General features: G+C 44.5%; 2 protein-coding genes across 8 annotated transcripts in view; one reads left to right on the forward strand and one right to left on the reverse strand.

Moving 5' to 3' along the window:
• Window positions 1-18,230, reverse strand: part of Ngly1 (N-glycanase 1) — a 66,792-nt gene extending 48,562 nt beyond the window's left edge. For 3 of the 5 annotated variants that reach the window (XM_038309512.1, XM_038309516.1, XM_038309511.1), the window contains exons 1-2: window positions 5,475-5,683; window positions 408-522 (exon numbers count right to left, since the gene is read on the reverse strand). In XM_038309512.1, coding sequence (XP_038165440.1) covers window positions 408-522; window positions 5,475-5,605 — 246 coding nt within the window. In that variant the 5' untranslated portion in view covers window positions 5,606-5,683. Of the gene's footprint in view, window positions 1-407; window positions 523-5,474; window positions 5,684-16,918; window positions 17,083-17,427 lie in introns of those variants that run through there. The other 2 variants (XM_038309515.1, XM_038309513.1) reach the window with 2 other exon arrangements.
• Oxsm (3-oxoacyl-ACP synthase, mitochondrial) lies at window positions 18,022-21,320 on the forward strand. 3 transcript variants are annotated; one of them, XM_038309517.2, is made up of 3 exons: window positions 18,022-18,321; window positions 18,840-19,851; window positions 20,614-21,320. In XM_038309517.2, exons 2-3 carry the CDS (start codon window positions 18,875-18,877, stop codon window positions 21,014-21,016), a joined length of 1,380 nt encoding a protein of 459 aa, XP_038165445.1. In that variant the 5' UTR covers window positions 18,022-18,321; window positions 18,840-18,874; the 3' UTR covers window positions 21,017-21,320. The 3 variants fall into 3 exon arrangements, with proteins under 3 accessions (XP_038165445.1, XP_038165446.1, XP_041910000.1); XM_038309518.2 differs by having other exon boundaries at window positions 18,022-18,296; XM_042054066.1 differs by lacking the exon at window positions 18,022-18,321 and having other exon boundaries at window positions 18,813-19,851.
• Window positions 21,321-21,688: the final 368 nt, after the last annotated feature.

Here is a 21,688-nt window from a genome sequence, read left to right on the forward strand (position 1 = left end):
AGCTTGAGATTCCTGTCAGAGAAGAAAATCATTCTTGGGGCAAGTAAACTCGTCTTTTCTGGACTTGTTTCACATTTTCTACCTCCTACTGGAGACTAAGATGATCCCTAGGATCCACTGTGCACTCACAGAGCCAGTGCTTGCGACAAGACAGAAGGGGCCACATTATTCGACCCTCTTTATTCTAAATCATTGAGACTTGTAAGAATTCCTAACTCAGGAAACTTGTTACATTTATATCCTGACTTCATTACATTTTTAAAATGTCTCACAGGTAAAAAAAAAAAAGTTCTACACGTTTTCAAAATGATCAATTAATTAAAAGTAATACTTCATTCAACAACTATTCACTGGCACTGCTGATTGCTTTGCACATGCAGAAGAGGAAGAAAGCCTTACACACTTACCTCTTCAAAGCCCATTTCAAACAAACACTCAACAGCTCCTCTGACCGGTAAGAGTCTAGTAGAAAAAGCTGTGTTTCCAATACGGATGGATCTGTATTTTTCATCATTGGGGTTTCTGATAAAAAAATAAAATAAAGAGAATATAATAGATAACATGAGGCAACTTATCTTTTTAAGAGTTTATATATGTTTCTTTCCACGTTTTGGATCAGCTGCACTCCTACATGGCAGTATAGATTCCAATTTTAAAGAGTGAGCAGTTCAGACAAGCAGTTCAATTTTATGATTTTTACCTCTGTACCACTTCTATTGGCCAACTTAATGGATGACAGTGTTAATGCTGCCATAGGAAATTGAGTGACATTTTAATTTTGTGCTGTTACAATTAAATACCTTTTGAGTTTTTTAAGTTTCTAAAAGAAAATAATTGACAGTAGCTCCAGGCAGAAAGTAGAGAGAGACCTTTGCTTGTTCTGAGGGATCCCATCACTAGAATGGTTCCTGGCACAAAAATGGTGACTAAGAAGCCTTTGTGAACTGAAACTGGGCTAAAGAAGCTTTGCTTACAGCAGGAACCTTAATGGTCACTTAGCTTCCTTTTCTCCCTGGAGCAAGACTGTTTTTACTATAAGTTTCTACCTCAGTTCAAAATGTATTTTTAGTGTAGGAAGTAAGCCAATAAAAGGAAAACACGAATATTTAAGGACAAAGCTGAAGCAGTACTGCTTAACTATCATGCATCAGTGTGGTCTACAAACTCTCATCCATGCATGACTGAGTGGTCAAGGACTTATTTATAAGAGTTTGACAATACCATGAGATTTCCACTATATTCTACAAAAGTTGTAGGTTCACAAAGGACTGAAAGTTTTAAAAATTCCACATATGATTTCAGAAGCATGCATAGACTGATCAAAGCTAAAGGCAGTTTATCTTATCTACATTTATTCTATGGATTAGGCCAGGGTTTCTCAATCTTGACACCACAACATTCAATTCAGACCACAGCTGAGGGGGAGATTCCTTACATACCACAGGATGCTCAGCAACCCTGCGATCTATGTCATAGCATTTAAACAAACAAAAACTAAATTATAAAATGACCCCAACATTTATCAATGCTCACTGCAGTAACTGTGACTTTTCATGATATATGTCACAAGGTGACAGACATGTCATTGCCACCACAATTGTATATCTTACTTTTAAAACACAGCAATTTTAACTTTCCCAATATCATCTAGAGATCTATATGACCATCATGTGTTTTTAATGGTTTTTATTGCATTATAAAAAGAATCTAGCAATGATGGTCATATCTAGTTCCCAGACTATTTTCTTTTTGCTTTGCTTCACCCAGGCGGTCCTTAAACTCAAAATTCTCCTTGTCTCAGCCTCCTAGTTGCTTAAAGAAGTTATGCATGCCCAACCCACATGCTTCTATTAAAAAATTAAAAATGCTAAGCAAACCCTCATGAGTTTAAGCATAGACTAAACCCAAGAGTTGGTCCTCCCACGTCAATTGCACCGTGGGCACTGACCTTAATTTTTGATTGATTCTTCAACAACTTAATTTTCTCTGCAGATTTTTCTGTGTTTGTTGTCCCACTTTGATGGTTCCCACCCCTCAACACCTCTGTTACCTATTAAATATTTTTGCAAGCTGTAACATTTACTTCACTTGTTAGCAATTATCTTGTATCTTTTCTTGGACCATTTTCTGAATGGCTAGTTTCTGATGACTTTAAAAGAATGGAATCTTGAGAAGGCAGCAGAATTCCTTGTACTTGTTCAACTGTCACTTTGAAAACATTTTGTCTTCCTAGTTGTTTTACTCTCGTAGTTATCTACCAAGTTATTTAATTTTCAGAAAAATAACATTTGCTTTTGTATTTGAATCAGGTAAGAAAAGCCATACTCCCTCTCCCCCTAGTTTTTTGGAAGCAGGGCCTGGGCCTTAAAGGCTACAGGAACTATCACTTTCCCACCTCTTACAACCAAACACTGCACACTTATCAAAGTACAGTGGTGTATGCCTGTGATCTCAACATGTTACCTCTGGCCACACAATGAAACTGTCTCAAAAATACAACAAAAATAACTCCCAAAAACCAACCGACCAACCAACCAAAAACCCACCAGTGAGACACAAGAAGAAACAAACAAAAATCCATGAATGTGGGGAAAGGACTTGTACAACAGAGGGGGTGATGACAGGGAAGGGAAGGAAGAGTAAACGGTGAACTACAAACACACATGAAATTCCAAAGAACAAATTCAATCAAAAAGCCCACCAAACTGGTAAACCAATTAACAGAAAAAACAATAATTATAATAACCTCAGTAGTAGCTATGTGTGTGCCAAGTCCTTTATTTCTATTTTATGACACAATCCTAGAATATTTTTCTTCCCTTTTATAAGTAAGGAAACTCAAACTTGGAAATTATATTTAAATTGCCTATGGTTACACTTTTAAAAAGTGGACGAGAATTAAAACTTACTGTTGTGGTATAAAGTCTAAACATACTCCACCACACAAGCTGCCAACAAACTCACCAGCCCTCAAGGCTCACATTCAATTTCTTTATGTGTCAATGGCAAATACATTAAAAATTAGAAGTCAGCTTTATTATTCTGTCTTCTATTGCTTCTTATGCTGTCACTGAAAATTGGGAACTGCTGTCAATGTCTGTCTCCATTCCATCGGCATTTATGGCGATGATTACAAAATGACTTCACAACTACAATTAATGCCCATTTCTTCTAATGCTATTCCTCAAGAAACTGTACTCCAGGAACCATGAGTTCCCTTTGCCCATCACCTCACATAAATGTTCTCTGCTACTCCATCAATTGGTCCTACCTGATCAAACATCCATTCTTTACTATCTCATGTTGGGTCTCCCCAATATCTCCTAACATCCAAGTATAACTACAGAAACATAAACGCTATCTTGGAATTGTTCTTTGATGCTATGCTATAAGCTGTTTTCCATACCGGTCTTTCTCCCAAATATATTAGTATTCTTTGAACAAAGAAACTACCTTTGAGTCTTGGTTCTTCCAGCATAGTCAACAACTGTCTCTGCTTTGTAAACAAAGTTAGTGGACTATCAAATACGTATATTAAAGATTGAATGAATGAAGGGCTGGGAATACACTCAGGTGGCAGAGTGCTCGCCTAGCACTCAGGAGGCTGTGGTTTTCGTCTCTAGCAGCTCATTACACAAGTGTGACAGCTCATGCCTGCAATCTAGAGGTACAGGTGGGAGGGTAAGTCGCTTAAGATCTTTCTCAGATAACATGTCAAATTCCAGGCCAAAGTTGGGCACATGAATCAAATTAGCAAACAGCCCACCTGTGACATCAGTGAAACTGATACGGAGCTGTTCTGTTTTGCTTTTGAGAAAGTAGACAGCAAGCTCACCTTATCTGAAACTGGGGGTGGGGGGGCATCTTTTGTATACAAATTAGCTCACGTTTCTTCCTGTAGTTTAATTAGATGTATTACTGCTGGGGATATAGTACACATCACTCGAGCAGAAATTTAAAAGGATTGTGTCACTGGAGATTACAGCAACAAGTATCAGTTTAAAAATGTGCTAATGAAATTTTTATTTGCAATTCCATTCTATAAACTATCCTGAGACTCTGAGGTCAGAGGAGATGGTGGGACAATATGCTTTCAAAAGTGCTTTCACCTTGCTGCTAGTGGGAAAAAAGTCATGGAAACGGAAACCTGATTTTTCTCTGGTCAAAGGAGAGAAGCACCGCCAGGGCCCAGGAAGAGTTAGGAAGTCACTGGATGTGGGGAGAGGGACCCCCGTGCCCAACCGAGCCAGACTTTGAATTCTAAGAACCCAAGGTCTGAAGCTTTTGAGTTAGCAACTCCTAATTTCCTTTTTAGATAAAAGCTCAAGATCAGAACTACAAGCCACAGCCAAGGCTGAAGGCTGTAAGATGAACCCCAGTTTCTTTTAGTTTAGTAAACATTCATGATGACAGCTCAGATCACAATCATTGTCTCCACACAATGCAGGCCTTCAAGCACTCTTTGACGGCAGCACCTTTGGTTTGAGGGTACTGAAAGCAGAACCTTCTTCGCTAACCACTTCAGGAAGCGATCTCAGCCATAGGTCCCCGAGAATCATGTCACCCCTATGCGTTCCTTCAGAGTCCATGGGCATCTTGTACTCTGAGGTGTTGGGAGATGGCAGGGTAGAAGAGTTTAAGCTGAGGTGTCACAGCGGAAGAGTTTAAGCTGAGGTGTCACAGAGGAGGGTGGTGATGGTCATGAAGGTCACAGTTACGTAGCTGTGAGCAGGCTTAATGCTGCACGACATATGGCACATAATCACCTACGTTCTCTCTCCGATTGACTTTCAAATCACTAATGTTACCTAGGGCGGCTCACACCTGTCATCTGAGCACTCGGAAAGTCAAGGGGACTGGCATGAGTTCCGGGCCACAGAGCAAGTCCCATGCCAACCTGGGCTATAGGACAGCACCCTGTCTTAAACCAACCCTTTCCAAGTCATCCTCTGAAACTGGGCCACAGGACACGTCCAGCCGTGAAGCTGAGAATTCCTAGGGACTTCGCGGCCGTGAACTTAGGATAGCCGGCGCCCGGGGGAGTGACGTCAGTCAGCACCTCAACCTCCTTAACCTCCACCGTCCGCCCCCTCCCGCAAGCCTTTCCCCCAAGGAGCTGAAGCAGGGGGCTGACTCCAACTTCCAGCGCCGACCCCGTGCGGAGCAGCCGCGGAGAGTGCAGCCCTCTGAACGGGACGCGACTTCTCCGGTGTGGTTGCCTTCAAAACTCTAACGGAATCGGGTGGAAGTAAAGCCCAGAAATCCATCGGAAGTTCATAACTTTAAACTACAAAGGTTTCAACCACTAAACGCGGCGTGAACGTTTAGCCCACACTCGGGCTGGGTCACAGAGCCGGGGATCCTGCAGTGACAACCTTGGCGAGCTTACGTCGCCCTGCCCGCCCCGCCTCAGGCCCGAGTGCCGGCGGCCCCGCCCGCCTGCGGCCCTCCGGGCTCGAGGGCCCCGGCTGCACCTCAGGATGTTGTCGGCGTAGGTGAGCAGCAGCTTGGAGGCCTCCAGAAAGGTCTCCGGGGTGTTCTGGCAGAGCTCGGCCACGGCCGGGGACGCCGGGCTCGACGAGCTACCCAGTGCGGCCGACGCCATGGCTGAGCCGCGGCCTCCGCCACCTCGCGCGCCGCGGCCCGCACTGAGCAAGCGCTGAGCCCCTAGGCCGCCGCGGAGGCCTTAGACCAGGGGGAAGCGGGGAGGGGCGGGGCGTCTCCGAGGACAGGGGCGTTCTGGGCGGGGCCAGAGGCGTTCTGGGCGGATCCGGGGGCGGGGCTAGGTACCGAGAGGCGGTTCTGATCGTTGGCATAGGGGAGGCAGCCATTGAAGGAGAAGGATGTGATTAGTGGGCGTGTGGGGCATGGGCCCATAGAGATTTTTACAGCCTTCTCTTCACGTCAGATGAATGTTGTTTATGGAAGAAAAGACTCCAGAAGGAAGAACAAGTTTTTGTTTTCTGGGTGGGGGGGCGTGGTTTTGGTTTGTGGCCTAGGGTGGCCTCAAACCCTTGAATTGGCGGCAGTTCCTCCTCAACCTGTGGTTACAGGCACATGACTTCAGAAACAAAAGCATGGCTCTGAACTCTGCCGGGTTTCCGATTTGTGTATTCTTTTCCGAATTAGATTAGAACATCACCTCAAGCCCTCACTCACAAGGTATGATTCTGCTGTAAGGAGCATTTTTAAACAGCATATTGTGTCCTATTAAGGAGTTGGGGATTCAGTTTATCATGTGACCCACATAAAAACACAGAGTAATAGAATAAGATGAGAAATGAAGAAGAGAACAAAATTAATACACATGCTGCATCTTTTGACGCATACACGCATATCATCTATCAATATTCTTTATCTCAGAAAATGAATTCCGGGGCTGCAGAGATGGCTCAGTGATTTATGTACTGAGTGCTCTTCTAGAGGACCGGGGTTCAATTCCCATCACTCACATGGCAGCTCACAACGGTCTAAACTATAGTTCAAGGAGTCCTAGCACCACTGGCAAAATATCAATGCACATTTGAAAAGAAAAGAACCTTCCAAACTAACAAAGATGTTTGGTCCTTGTCACTGTGATTGAACCAATGGGGCTTCCCACATGCTAGGCAGGGGCTTCAGCACTGAGTTACACACTCAGCCTTTAATATAATTAATATAATTTTTTTTCTGGAACTCACTCTGCAGGCTTCTGTCAAACTTGGACATCTACCTGCCTCTGCCTCCCAGGTGCTGGGATGTAGTGTGAAGCGGTGGGGCTGCATCCCGCCACCCGGCCGCCAGCTAGCTTTACACCCGAAATAATTACACGGAAACTGTATTCTTTTAAAACACTGCCTGGCCCATAGTTTCAGCCTCTTATTGGCTAATTCTCATATCTTGCTTTAACCCATATTTAGTAATTTATGTAGCACCACGAGGTGTGGCTTACCAGGAGAGATCTTAACCTGCGTCCATCTCAGAGAGGAGCAGCATGGAGACTCACTATGGCGAATGCCTGAAGCGTCTCCCCAACTCTACTTCCTTGTTCCCACAATTCTGTTCTGTCTACTCCACCTACCTAATTTTCTGTCTCTTAAAGGGCCAAGGCAGTTTTCTTTATTAATTAACCAATGAAAGAAACATAGACAGATAACTCTCCTCCATCACTGGGATTAAAGGTTTGGGCCACCACTACCTGACTTTATTACTTTTTAAGGTTGAGATGTCACTAAGGGTGGACTTGACGTCAATTCACAGTTAAATAAGACCTGGAACTTTCTGTACTCTACCCTCCTTGAATAGCTGGAGTTACATTCATGAAACTCAAGGCTTGGCTAGCAAGTATTTCTCGGCCTTGTGTTTTAAAGATATCTACTCACCTAACTTCTTGACACTTATTATCTGTTGCTTTTTAATGTTTTTTTTAAGTATTTCTGGGAAATTTCTTCTAAGAATTCTTCTAGAACTTCTGAATATTCATTTGTCAAATATACCTCAATTTTTAGGTTTGTGGGCCAACTTCAAGAATGTGGGTTCAACTGAGGATGTTGGCAAATCTCAGAACCTGAAAGTAGAGGCAGAAGAATCAAAAGTTGAAGGTTAACTTTGGTTTCATAGTAAACTTGGCACCAGCCTGGGCTACACCAGATCTTGTCAACATACATAACACGTACACACCACCACCACCAACAGTAACAAAAGACATGAAAGTAGGGGGCAGTAATAGGCAGAGAATGAGAGCTAAAGGGGATATGAGAGAAGATAATGGACCGAGTATTGTCAAAGAACATTATATATCTATTATGTTCACCAAAGAATATGTTCTTCACTGTGTAAAATTTTCAGTTGGGAACCACGAGTGATTTTTTTTTTCTGGCTCATAACAAAGTAATAATCAAGCTTGTGGCCCAACTGCAAAGGTCCTATGTTCCTGACTGATACTTGGAATCTCAGTGTGTTAAAAGTACAGTCAGGCCAGGCGGTGGTGGCAAATGCCATTAATCCCTGCACTCAGGAGGTAGAGGCAGGCGGAGCACTGAGTTCCAGACCAGCTTGGTCTGCAGAGCGATTTCCAGGACAGCCAGGGATGCACAGAGAAACCCTGTCTCCACCCCTACCCCACTATGAAATAGGTACATGCAGAAGGATATGGAATTTAGGGACTTCTGGACTGCCCATTGCTTAGGTCCTAAGGTCAACTGAAGGTCTGATAGTGACTATTCTGGCTTTATTTAATAAAAAGTGAAGAACCAAAGTTCCTCCATTTTGTCCTCTGCCTCCATCTTGTGTTGATGTGGGAGAGTCTTCTGTTTGAGTTGATTTCATTGGCTAATAAACTGCCTGGCTCATTTAATGGGACAGCCCTTAGGTGGGTGGAGTAGACAGAACAGGAAGAAGGAAGTGAGGTAGATGGCTCAGTCAGATGCCATGCCTCTCCTATGTGAGGTAAATCGCCATGCCTTGCCTCTCTGAGCCAGACTGCCGTGCCTCTCCTCAGGGAGACAGATGCTATGAAGCCAGCCACCAGGTCAGACGTGCTGAATCTTTCCCGGTAAGACACCACTTCATGGTGCTACACAGATTATTAGATATGGGTTAGTCAAGATGTGAGTAAGAGGCTGAAACTAATGGGCCAGGCAGTATTTAAATGAATACAGTGTGTGTGTTATTATTTCGGGTGTAAAGCTAACCATGCGGGAGCCGGGTGGGACGAAAAGCAGCCCTGCCCGCAGCGCATCACTACATTGTGTCTTGTGTAAGTTATTTCCTGTAAAACATTCCAGTCCTCAGAAATGGCTAGGGGCAAAAGTAACAGGGTAGCCATCTGGAAAGCACACACAACCTTAGAATATCCTCACCCAAAGGTCAGTTGATAAGAAAACTTAACAGGCAACAAGCAATGTTTGAAAATAAAATTTGTGAAAAGTCCCTAGACACAAACCAATCAGGATTGAACCCATCACCCCACACTCTGCTAATGTAATTTTTCTGGGTTTTGCCTTTAAATAACACCCTCTAATAGGGTGGGGTACCTTTTCTCACTGCTGTGCTGACAAGGTCCCTGCTGGCTTGAAAATTTACACATGGTAGACCTTGCTTTTGCATTTCAGTGAGTTGGTCTCTCTGGTGGTCTTTTGGGGTCTCCACAGACTGGACATAACATTTGGGGGCTCGTCTGGGATCCCCTGAGACCTCCATCAGGACCCCCCCAACCCCAAAGGTCTATTCTGATCAACCGCAATAAGTCTGTGTTCGAAGTCTTGTCTGTCTATCTTCCATTTTTGTCAGCGTTGATCTCTGAATCTGAATCTGAACAGGTCAGTTTACCCTGGTGGACATGCTAGAGGGCTGACCTGGGGGACTTGAGAGATGTCCCCTTTTCTCGTCTGGATGGGGGTCTCTCATCTGAGACCATCCCATCAAGGACCCAGTGGAGCCCATCTGTAACTCTGAATCTGAAGTCTCTGGGGATCAGGTAGCCTTACTGAATGGTTCCTGTCCCATTGGTATGGTTTTTGATTTTGTTGAGCCCGAATCTCTGGGCTTTCCACAAACTATACCATCTGGTACCTGTGGGAATCTGTTTTGGACCCTCTGTCTAACTGTTCTGTTTGTCGGTCTTGTGTATTCTATCTTTGTATCTCTGTTGATGACTGACTTGACTGGACAGACCATGGGTCATTTTCTGTTCTTCCAAACGTGGGCCAGCCCCTGGTATCTTTACACCTGAATTTGACTTTTCCTAAGGTTGAGGACATTGTTTTCCGACCTCGCACAGGAAACCCGGACCAGATTCATTACATTGTGACCTTCCAGGGTCTCATCAACCCAGTCGATGACCCCCTCCCGTGGGTTAGGCCTTTCCTTATGCCTAATCTGACTGCACCCCATTCACCTTTGCAGGTTTTCCCATTAAACCCCCCATGCTGCATGCCACCCTGCCCCATCCCATGCCGGTGGATGGGTTTCCTCAGTGGTGGATAGGTTTTCCTCAGCCTGCCCTTGGGGCTGCGGGTCTCTATTTCTGGCCATACCTGGCCAAGGTTTGGCTCTGCAGGCAAAAAGTAATGAGTCACAGTCATAGCTATAGGTATTAAGCTGCAGTGACCGTGTTGGGACACTATAGTCAGGCTTCCCTCCACCAGAGCTGCTTTGGTCATTCAGATCTGATGGGTTATAAATATATGTCGTCATTTAGAGGGGTTGGTAACAAATTACTATTGGTTAGGGCATGAAAAAAAAATCTACTGTTAGTCTCAGATGTTTCACGCTGGTACGGGATTTTGATGTAAATTTAAAGTTATTTTTGTTATAGTATATGCATGTTTCTGTTGTTTAAAATATTGTAGCCATACAATATATTATATACTACTGAAGGAAAACATAAACAAGACTTTGGTAAGAGTTTTTTATATTGTCTGAAAAGCAAGAAAGACTTTGGTATGTTGTTTGGAAAGAGAGGGAAAAAGCAGGAGACTGAAAGAATGAAGAGAGAAAACATGGATTAAAGGTATATAAAAAGTTATAGAAGGGCCGGGTGGTGGCACATGCCTTTAATCCCAGCACTCGGGAGGCAGAGGCAGGCGAATCTCTGTGAGTTTGAGGCCAGCCTGGTCTACAAGAGCGAGTTCCAGGACAGGCTCCAAAGCTACAACAAAACCCTATCTTGAAAAACCAAAAAAAAAAAAAAAAAAAAAAAAGTTATAGAGGTCAGAAGGGGACATGAGCTGTGGTTTCTCATACCCGAAAATACTATGCTTGTTTTGTTGAAAAGTTTGTCTGTGTGAGTTTTCTTGCAAGCATGGAGCTGAGACAGAAATGGTTTGGGTGTTTTTGCTGTCTCTGCCACCCACCACTGCTGTGGCCACATTACGGGCCTGACTTCAGAATTTATCTCTAAGCTCTGGTTACTGGATTTGGTTTAGCAAAAATTCAGATGACTTTTTGGTCTGTTCTTTATTGAAAAGCTGGCTCTAGAGTTGGATTATGACCCTTCCTTCTCTAGACCCATGCTTATTTAAAAGTTTCCTCTGTCACCCTGTCCGTCTGAGCCCCTGACACAATGACTAGGAGAAGAAAACAAAACAGAACAGTCAAAAAATTTGAACTTGGTTCATGTGAACCTTCTGTAGCTTCAGACTTATAGGTTGATTTTGTTAGATATGATCAAAAATCTGTTAAAATTAAAACTAGTTAAAAGTTAATTAGTAACACTGGGAACTGACAACTTAAAATCTATCCATGGGTAATTTTAAAGGAATCATAAGGCATAATTCCATTTTGGATTTTAGATTGCCATTTTGCTAGAAAACAAATGGATGCCACATGATTTCAACGCCATCTTGAGTTAAGGTGACCACGTGGAGTGGGCCTAAATAGGAGGCAGCAACAGATCTCTAAGATAGTTTGGACTGGGGTATATTTTTGCATGATAACTCATGTCCCGTTCCGAAAACAAGATTATATGATATATATATATATATATATATATATATATATATGATTTAAAGTATTAAAGCTGCACCTCAATGTTTTTATACTCAAAAATGTACCTTGCTCTGCCAGCTAGACTTTGTTAAGTGTCATCCAGGTGATAATGGTTATAAAGACATAAAGGGATCATGGGAAACAGCTGAGGTTTACAAATGTATGGCAGGACTAGAGTCCCAAAGAATGTGCAGTTACAAGAATGATCCTTAATAGTTTTCAAAACGCCAGTGCTAGGTGATAGTCACCAAAAGCACCAGCTACAGTGAGATGGAGCGGGCGGAGATCTAAAAGACAGGCTATGTATGTGCTGTCGAGGGTAGGGCCAGAGGTACTTTATTTTTGATAATGCATTTAAGAGATTTTAATTTTTTAGATTTATTTATTTATTTATTTATTTATACAATGTTCTGCCTGCATGTGTCCCTGCAGGCCAGAAGTTGGCACCAGATCTTATTATAGGTGGGTGTGAGCCACCATGTGGTTGCTGGGAATTAAACTCAGGACCTCTGGAAGAACAATCAGTGCTCTTAACTGCTGAGCCATCTCTCCAGCCCCGAGATTTTAATTTTTAAAAATTTTTTTTAAAATACTTGAATTTATAAGGCTGTGGGACTTCTGTGCTTATAAAATATTTTATTGTTAATATTTGAACTTAAAAGGCTAAAAATTAGGGTCACAGCCATAAGCACCAAAAACTAACCAGAAATGGAAATGTTCATTTCTTGTAATGTGGAAGACAATGACCTAGGCAGTTTGACAGAGGGTTTGGAACAGCATCCAACTCTGTGACTCTCAATCTCTTGTGGGTTGTACGGGGTAGTCTGGGACCACTTGCATGCCAGATGTTTGGATTGAGATTCACAACACAGGCAACACTTTTGCTGTAAGATAGCAACGGGAAAAACTTTGTAATGGAGGATAACAATGTAAAAAACTATATCAAAAGGTCAAAGCATTAAAAATATTAACTAATGCTTTTTAAAAAATGCAATTCCTTGTTCAAGGTCTATTCAGGCTCAAAAATTGCATGTTTAACCTCCTTGTCTTTGCTAACTTTGTTGGGTTTAAGCTATTTGAATACACTGAGTCATAATTTTTTTTATTGATACTAAGGGAAACTTCAATTGAAAAATCGTTTTCTAAGGCTCATACTTAACAGAGATAAAACTACAAAGTTCTTTTCCCCAGGCCAGGCATTCAGACAAAGCTCCCATCCCCTTAGGTTGCTTAACTTACTGCCTAAAAAGGGTGTTGCCCTCCTTATCTCTGGCAAAAAGGAACTTGTGGCTGTAGTGCCTTAGAACTCTGTCAAGGGCAATGCTAGCTCCTAGGCTCCCTCCTGTTCCCATTTCACCATGTGACCATTTTTTTTTTTTTTTTTTTTTTTTTTTTTTGCCTTCCCAGGAGACAGCATTAACACCTGGATACAAACTAGTTCTCTTTTTACCCTCAGAATGACTAATTCAGTTTCTTTATTAGCTTCAATTCCAAACAATTATAGAATGTAAAGTTCTAGTCTTATGAAAGCTGCTAACTTAATATAGACTGTTAGGAAACACAATAGAAATTGGTACTGAGAATAGGCTATTGCTGTGATGAACTTGGCCATGTTGGTGTGCGATGGGTGGGTGGGGTGTTGTGGAAAGAGTTTGGAGATTTGGGCCAGAAAACAAGATGAAACATATGGTTTGTGGAGAAAGGAGCGCTAGGAAGTGTAATGCTGCAACCAAGCATTTGCTGGAACGTGGAAGATCAGTGTGGTTGAGGAGCAGCTTGTTCTGCCCTGGAACAAAGGAAAAAGGTGATCTGTGTAAGACCCCCCACCTAGCCATGTGTAAAAGACAACCTAAGGCATCTTTGTTATGGTAAAAATAAAACAGCGCCTTTCTCCAAGTGGCTGCAGCAGAGGCCAAGGAGGCTGTGCTGGTAAAACGCTGCAGTTCCCAGTTCCCCTAATAGCCCACATGGGCCACGAGGGTCAGCGGGTCCCAGGCAGGGAGCCACATGGTGGGTGAGAGACAGAGACCTATTAGGCATGCCATGCAGAGAAAGTGGGCTTTTATTTAGTGAGTTATGGAAGGGAAAGGGAAAGGAGGTAGAAAGGGGAGAAGGGGAAGAGCAGAGGGGGGTCTCGTGCCACTGCCCACTGCCACCACTCTGCAGTGTTTAGTTTTACCATAGCCATCTTCTGATCCTAGAAAGCAGCTGAATAAAAAAAAAAAAAAAAAAAAAGCACTGGTGCTCACGTGATTGAAGGCCCCACCCTAAGCTTGTAGCCCTACTTGGCTGCGTTGTCCCATGGTGCTGGCCTTAGACATGGAGACAAGAGTGAGAGGGTCATTATCCTCCCTCTGTGGCTTCAGGGAGCCTGTGAGAGCAGGCAGCATGTGTCAGAGAGTCCCTGCATGAAGGCCCCGTGTGTGGAGCTGTGACAGGGAAGCTTAATTGCAGTGGACACAAGATTTTGGAGATGTCAACACCGTGAGAAATCTGCCAAGGAGAGCTGCATATAAAGGAGCAGGACCAGCCCAGGAGAGAGATGTTTGCTACAGGCAGGAAAGCTAGAGGGGTGGAGCTATCTAAGCACTTGATAGAAGATGCAGAGCATCTTTGTCCTGCTGTTCTGTTCATGCTTTGGTCCAGGATTTTCTTACTATGTTCCACTCCCACCCTTTTAGAACGGTAATGGAAATTCTGTGTCATATGTTGAAAATATGTGATTTACCTTTTGATTTTACAGAGAGTTACATTCTGAGATGCTTTGCATCTTAGAAGAGACTGTAGGCTTTCAAACAGTGTTGAGACCGAGAGACTCCCGGGACTTCTGAAGTTGCACTAAATGCACTTTGCATCACATGGCCACGAGCCTATGAAGACCAGGGAGCGAGACACAGTGGACTGAATGAAAAATGTTCCCCATAGGCTCCAGTATTTGAACTCCTGGGTTCCCATCAGTAGCAGTGTGGGGACATTAGGAGAGACAGCCTTCCTGGAAGAACTCACAGGGGTTGGGCTTTGGCATTATATATATCCTTGTCCTACTTTCTGTGTGCTTTCTTGGCTTTGTGCTCACGTTGAAGGATGTGAGCTCTCAGCTTCTTGTTCCAGCCACCATGCTTGCTGCCTGCTGCCGTGCTGCCCCCACAATTATAGCCATTAACCCTCTTGAACTATAAGCCCTCTGCCTCGGCATCATTTCTCCAGCTCCTCAAGTTTTTATTTTAAAATGCTTTAAAATTATTTTCGTGTGTGTGTGTGTGTGAAGTACATACATACACATGCCCTAGCCATGGCATTTGGAGATCAGAGGAAAAGTTCTGGGAATTGGCTCTTTCTTTCCACTATAAGAGTATGGAAATGGTTGTGAGGCTAACTGTAATGGTTTAGATAAAACGGCACAGTTCCTCAAGGGGTGGCAGTGGGCCATGAGGGGCAGCCAGGTCCCACCACCAAGGCCTCTGTGGGTCCCAGGTGGGTGGGAGTCAGTGAGTGAGAAATGTTAGACCTTCGCTGGTCAGCTGGTCCAGAGAGAGAGAGAGAGAGAGAGAGAGAGAGAGAGAGAGAGAGGAGAGAGAGAGAGGGAGGGGGAGGAATGGAGGGAGAGAGAGAAAGCGAGAGAGAGAGAAGAGAGAGAGAGAGAGCGAGCGAGAGCTCTATGGGTAGTTTTAGCTTTCGTGCGTGATTTTCTTTCGTCGTTTTTGTCTTTTTTTTCTCTCTCTCCCTCTCTCTCTCTTCTCTTCTTCTTTCTTCTCCTCTTTCTTTTTCCTCTCTCTCTTTTTTTTCTCTCTCTCTCGCTCTCAGAGAGTGGGGAGTGGGGAGTTGGGGACAGGAATGGAGGGTTCAGCTACCTCTTTCGAAGAGAGACTGGACAGAGAGAGAGCCTGTAGGTTGGAAGGGGAAGGAAGATCCTCTTGCCTTGGCAGAAGAATGGGGGAGTGGTCAGGGCTTGTCTCTCAAAGGGACAGAACAATTATATTCCCATACCACAAACACTGGACAGAAGCAAAGAGACTAGCTACCCTAGGATGTGACCAGCATCCAGTTTTCTCAGGTTCTGCCCCCCAAGACGACACCCTCAAATAAGCAGGAAGCAGTCTTGAGAATCCACTGTCCCAATTCGTTTAACCTGTTGTGCCTAACCTTCTGCCTTTTTATTATAAAAAAGAGATGGGAATGTAATAGTCTGTCCTGTCCCTTTAAGAGACGTCCCTTTAAGAGATGTTAACCCTAACCCTAACCTCTCTTTGGAAGAGGTCTCTCTTCAGAAGAGGTGGCTGTGGCTTCCTCTCCTCCCCCCACCTTTCCTTTCCTTCCATAACCCACTGAATAAACTATACCCAAACCCTCTCTCTGCATGGCATGCTTATCTGTCTCAGGTCACCTGCCATGGCGCCTCTTGGGACCAGCTGCTCCACTGATCTGCTGAGGTCTCTCACTGGCTACCTGCCTCCTGCCTGGGACCACAGTGGCCTCGGTTGGTAGGACCCGGGTGGTAGGACCCGGCTACCCCTCGTGGCCTGCCGCTGGCCTTCAGGGAAACCACAGCATTTTATCTAAACCATAACACCAACCTTTATGAGCCCTGGTGGCATACCCCTTAATCCCAACACTTGGGAGGCAGTGGACCTCTGTGAATACAAGACTAGCTTGGTCTACATGATGGGTTGCAGGACAGCCAGGGTTACACAGTGAAACCCTGTCTCTAAAAACCAAAACAAGAGAGAGAGAGAGAGAGAGAGAGAGAGAGAGAGAGAGAGAGAGAGAGAGAGAGAGAGAGAGAGAGAGAGAGAGAGAGAGTTCTGGAAATGGAATTCAGGTCCTATAGCTCTAGTGAGCCTAACTTTTCAAATTTGACACTGGCCATATGGACTTGGTGTCTTGTGCCTACTGAATACATATTTCCACCCAGGTACTAGCCATACATTCATTCAGCTCATAGCTTGAAATCAAGGCCTACTTGTTGGAAGCATTTCCTGAGTTTATGAGGTAGCACTGACCGCCTTGTCTCCTTTGTGTTCCAATAATATTACAAGCAATGGGAAGTCCAACTTGCTGGACAGAAAGTTTATTTACTTGGGAACTGGATTTGGAAATGAAGCTTTGAACAAGAGAACTTTTAAAAGAGGCCACGATAAGCAATTTGAATACCAGTTTGAAGATTGGTGTTCGCTACACCATGATATTTTAGCAAGAAATACAGTACTAACTCACATACAGCTATTCAGATTTTATAAACTCTTTACCTCTTTCCAGATGAAATAAAATGATCAGAGAGAGAGAAACACAAGTAGAGATCATAGTCTTGTTATATCACTTATGCCTGTATGCATTGCTTGGAGAATTCTTTCCCTGAGACGATGTAAACAAATACAGGGCAGGCGCAATCAATCAAAGCAGGAATCCTAAAGTCCACCTTGGAGTACCTAAAGTTTATTTGGCTACTTACAGTGCGTGGCTGAGGAGTTGCTTACAGGAGTGTGGGAGGCTCCAAAACGTCTGCACCACCAGCAAGTTTCACTGCAGCATGGATGATGGCTTAACTTCTCCAGGGCTGCCCAGCCAGAGCTCCACCGTCTACATACCCCAGCACCTTCTGAGACCCGAGGCTGCCTGCAATTGGCAGTATTACATACAATTACCAAAAGGGATAGGAGGAAGTAACATTATTTTGCACTGCAGGGAGATCTTACTAAGCAAGTGGAGATTCCCGAGATCAATGACAAACTTGGATTCCTTAAACATTATTATAGACAAAGTAGATTTTCAAACAAATCCTACCCAGGACTAATGAGGAAAAAGATAAACTTGACCCAATTCCGTTTCTACGGTTTGAGTATACTTGGCCACAATGGTCACAAGAGGTATCACCCACAAGGACACCAGCATGAGTACAAGATTCAGGTGCAGCTGGCACGGTCAATCTGTCATCTGAAGAAGAAAAACCAAAGCTCACACCTGGGGCAGATTTCAGCAGCTGGTTAATAAGCACCACCTTGCTGTGTTGCTGCGTGTGTCATACTTTCCCATTACAGATTCACAGTCCGCTCTGAACGAGTAAGTTAAACTTTCATAAGTTCAGAAATAAACGTGTTTTTCCTGTTTCCACGTCAGATATTGGGCATATTCGTCACTTCCGGCCATAAATCAATAAAAAGTTTTATTTTTACAGAAGCATCATTTACTTACTATACATTTGTTTACTATGTAAATAAGGGCAAAGAAAAAAATAGAGCCGGGACACCACAACCACTGCCCATCACAGACTTCAGGTTTTGATTTTAAAGACAGGGTCGTCAGGGAGGTAGCCCGGGCTGGATTTGAACTGATGAGGATTGAGTTTCTGATCCTCTACCTCCCAAGCGCTGAAATTGCAGGCGTGTACCATCATGCTCAGTTTCTTTGCAGACCTTTAAATCTGAAAGCGCTGTATTCTGTTTTGCAACTGACGCCTGCTAACAAATACTCTCGGCGTCTTTGCACATTACGAAACAGTCACCCTCAGCATTGTTTTCAGTGCTTGCGTGCCATTTGGATGATCTGTTCAAGTTCTATTCGCTGCTTTCCTTCCAGATACCAGGGAGGCCTGACTGAGGCAACAGCTTTTTGTCCTCCCCGGAATGTCCCGCGGAAATGACTCCATCTCTTCTCTGGCAACACCGACACATCTGTGCGTCACCGCTGTGTCTCAACTAGAGGCGGCTGAGAGGCGAACTCACAGCCCCGGAGCCCGACGGAAGTCCTGCCCCGCTTGTCCGACCTCTGACACCAGGCGCCCATCTCCGGGCGGAAATGCAGCTGTGGGCCAGTGTGCGCATGCGCATAAGGTGGGCGCCGGCGTTCTTGTTTCAGGTAGCGGCTGCGGTCGGCCCTGGTGGCGGAGTGCACCCGGGTTTCAGGGTGGGGGTGAAGGGCGTGGCGTGATCATGGAGCCCTGAGAGCTCCTAATGCTGACCCCAGGAAGTACGGCCGGTCCGCCTGCCTGCCACGGCTGAGAGGGCTGTGGCGGGGCCTCCGGAAGTAGGTAGAGGGCGCCTCCCAGAATAGGCCCGCGATGGCCGTGGGAATGCCACGTAGACTCAGCCCACACCGTACCGTAATCCTCGGTGAGCCCAAAGAAGGATGCCCGCTGTAATCTGATCAGTGTGGGCCGGCCTCGAGGCTTTCCTTGTCCAATTTTCCTGAAAACTAGTGAGCTGGCTATCAGTTGGCTGCCTGAGGTCCCTCATAGCTTAAACACGAAAGTTGCGTCCAAACGAGGGTGGCATTTCTCTGCGGCGGTTCGCACATGACGGCAAGCACATCTAGGGTAATTGTTAGACCCTTTCATTGTTTAAACGGCCCTTTCTGTCTCTTGTGGTCTGTTCCAGGAATAAACGTGTTTCTGATCTTGTGAATTTCAACCATGTTGTCCAACGGCTTACAAAAATTTCTAAAAGCCGCAGGCTCTCCTCCACACCCAGCGTCATGCTGTTGGTTAATAAGCAAACGCCAGTCTTCTGGAGCTCTGCCAGCAGCCACGTTGCGTAGGCGAGTTGTCATCACAGGCATCGGGCTGGTGACCCCACTTGGTGTTGGCACTCAGCTAGTTTGGGATCGGCTTCTCCGAGGAGAGAGTGGGATTGTTTCTGTAGTTGGTGACGAGTACAAGAGTATTCCTTGCAGTGTGGCTGCTTATGTGCCAAGAGGTACTGAGGAAGGTCAGTTCAATGAACAAAACTTTGTGTCCAAATCGGACACCAAGTCCATGTCATCTCCCACCATCATGGCCATCGGGGCAGCAGAGTTGGCCCTGAAAGACTCCGGCTGGCATCCGAAGTTAGAAGCAGATCAGGTGGCTACTGGTGTTGCCATTGGCATGGGCATGGTTCCTCTTGAAGTTGTTTCCGAAACGGCTTTGATGTTTCAGACCAAAGGTTATAATAAAGTCAGCCCGTTCTTTGTCCCTAAGATTCTGATCAATATGGCTGCTGGACAGGTCAGCATTCGCTATAAACTCAAAGGCCCCAATCACGCGGTGTCCACAGCCTGCACAACAGGAGCACATGCGGTGGGAGACTCCTTCAGATTTATAGCCCACGGTGATGCAGATGTGATGGTGGCTGGGGGCACAGATGCTTGTATTAGTCCATTATCTCTTGCTGGGTTTTCTAGAGCCCGGGCTCTGAGCACAAATCCGGATCCCAAGCTGGCTTGCCGACCGTTTCATCCAGAGAGAGATGGTTTTGTCATGGGTGAGGGCGCTGCTGTGCTGGTGCTAGAAGAACATGCGCATGCTCTTCAGAGAGGTGCCCGGATCTATGCAGAAGTTCTGGGCTATGGACTCTCAGGGGATGCTAGTCACATAACAGCCCCTGATTCTGAAGGAGAAGGTGCCTTCAGGTAAAAACTGGTTCTGTTCAGAATACTTTTTTTTTTTTCCCTGTAGGACACTACTAGAATTCAAATTTTAAAAAATGTTATCTGGTCGTGGTGTATAGTATGTATATTTTTCTATCTTAGACTGAATGCATTTTTAAAAAATTCTTTTCTTGAAATGTTTGAAAACATTCAAACATCTTTAAGCAAAAATTGAATGAACTTTAGTCAAATCCAGTAGGGCTGTGTCTTTGCTGACTCCCTGTGTTCCCCTTTCTGCTTGGCAATCTTTCTGCTCTCTTCCTCAGTCTCCCCTTAAACCCTTAGCAGACCTGGAGAATACAGACGAAGTCTGCTAGGTGTGTCTGATTGGGTTCTGTTCCTTACAGAGCAGCCTTTCTCAGCTGCATCACCCTGAGGTCTTGCTAATGGGCTGCTTGTGGATTCTGACTGTGGATCTAGGTTGACACTCAGAAGTCTACATTTCTAGTTAGCTCCAGACTAAAGACCATACTTTGAAAACAGTTCAAGATAATACGTTACTTTCTTAGCTTAGACCATGCTATGTTTTATCTAGTTAAATCTGCCAGGAGTTCACGGGATTTCCTATAAAGGCAAATACTAGCTATTTTTTTTGCTTCGTGGATAATATAGTCTCTGCTGTGACACTCAGGATGGAGCTTACCCGGTGTACTTGGAAACCTTTATTTCTTTCACACAAGCTCCTCAGGTGAACAATTTCCTGTTAAAATTAAACTTCATTTGATAATTTTCTTTTCTTCTTAGATGCATGGCTGCTGCTGTAAAAAATGCAGGCGTATTGCCTGAACAGATATCCTATGTCAACGCACACGCCACCTCCACACCACTGGGTGATGCTGCTGAAAACAGAGCCATCAAGAGACTCTTTAGAGATCACGCTGGTGCCCTTGCCATATCCTCCACAAAGGGAGCCACTGGGCATCTGCTGGGGGCTGCAGGGGCAGCTGAGGCAGCTTTTACCGCACTGGCTTGTTACCATCAAAAACTACCACCAACTTTAAACCTGCATTGTACAGAGCCAGAATTTGATCTCAATTACGTTCCTCTGGAGGCTCAGGAATGGAAACCCAAGGGTCGGCGAATTGGACTCACCAATTCCTTTGGGTTTGGTGGTACTAACGCAACACTTTGTATCGCTGGCATGTAAACAGTGGCTTTTAATTGTCATAAATGTATAAATGATATGTACATACATGTTTAATATCAATGATCATATGTCTTTAACACAATTGTTTGTAGTAGGGTAGTTTTTGCTAGGGAAGGGGCTGTCCAGTGCCTTGTGGATACTTACAGCAACTTGACATCTCCTGTGAGATTTCTGTGGCAACTAGCGACAGCCAGATTTGTCTCTAGACATTGCCTTATGTTTTCTGGGGGACAAAATAGCCTGTATACATGAACTGTTGATTTGTATTTTCCTAATGCTCTGAATCAAATAACTTTTGGTGCTATTTCCTCCACTCCTGTCCTTTTTGGGAATTTATTTAGAGCAGCTCCTCCAAGCAAGGCTGTGTTGCTGCATGTTGTAACTCCAGGGACACCATTTTTGTACAAAATATAGGAAGGATAAGATACGTGTAGGATGGTGTGTCATTAGTCAGCATCCTCCGAGCAGAGCTGTCAACCAGTGATGACCTGTTCCCCGATCTGAGGACGAGTGATGACCTATTCACCCATCTAGGTGTTGTTAATGGAATTTCTCCAAACTCTGAAGTGTTCATTTCTCAGAAGGAGGAAGTGAAACTAGTTTGACATTTCTCATTCTGGGTGTATTTGTGCTGTGAAGAATAGACAGAGATCTTTTGGAAAGAAGCTCTCG

The sequence above is a fragment of the Arvicola amphibius genome, chromosome 12, assembly GCF_903992535.2.
Source record: "Arvicola amphibius chromosome 12, mArvAmp1.2, whole genome shotgun sequence".
In the NCBI taxonomy this organism is placed as follows: Eukaryota; Metazoa; Chordata; class Mammalia; order Rodentia; family Cricetidae; genus Arvicola; species Arvicola amphibius.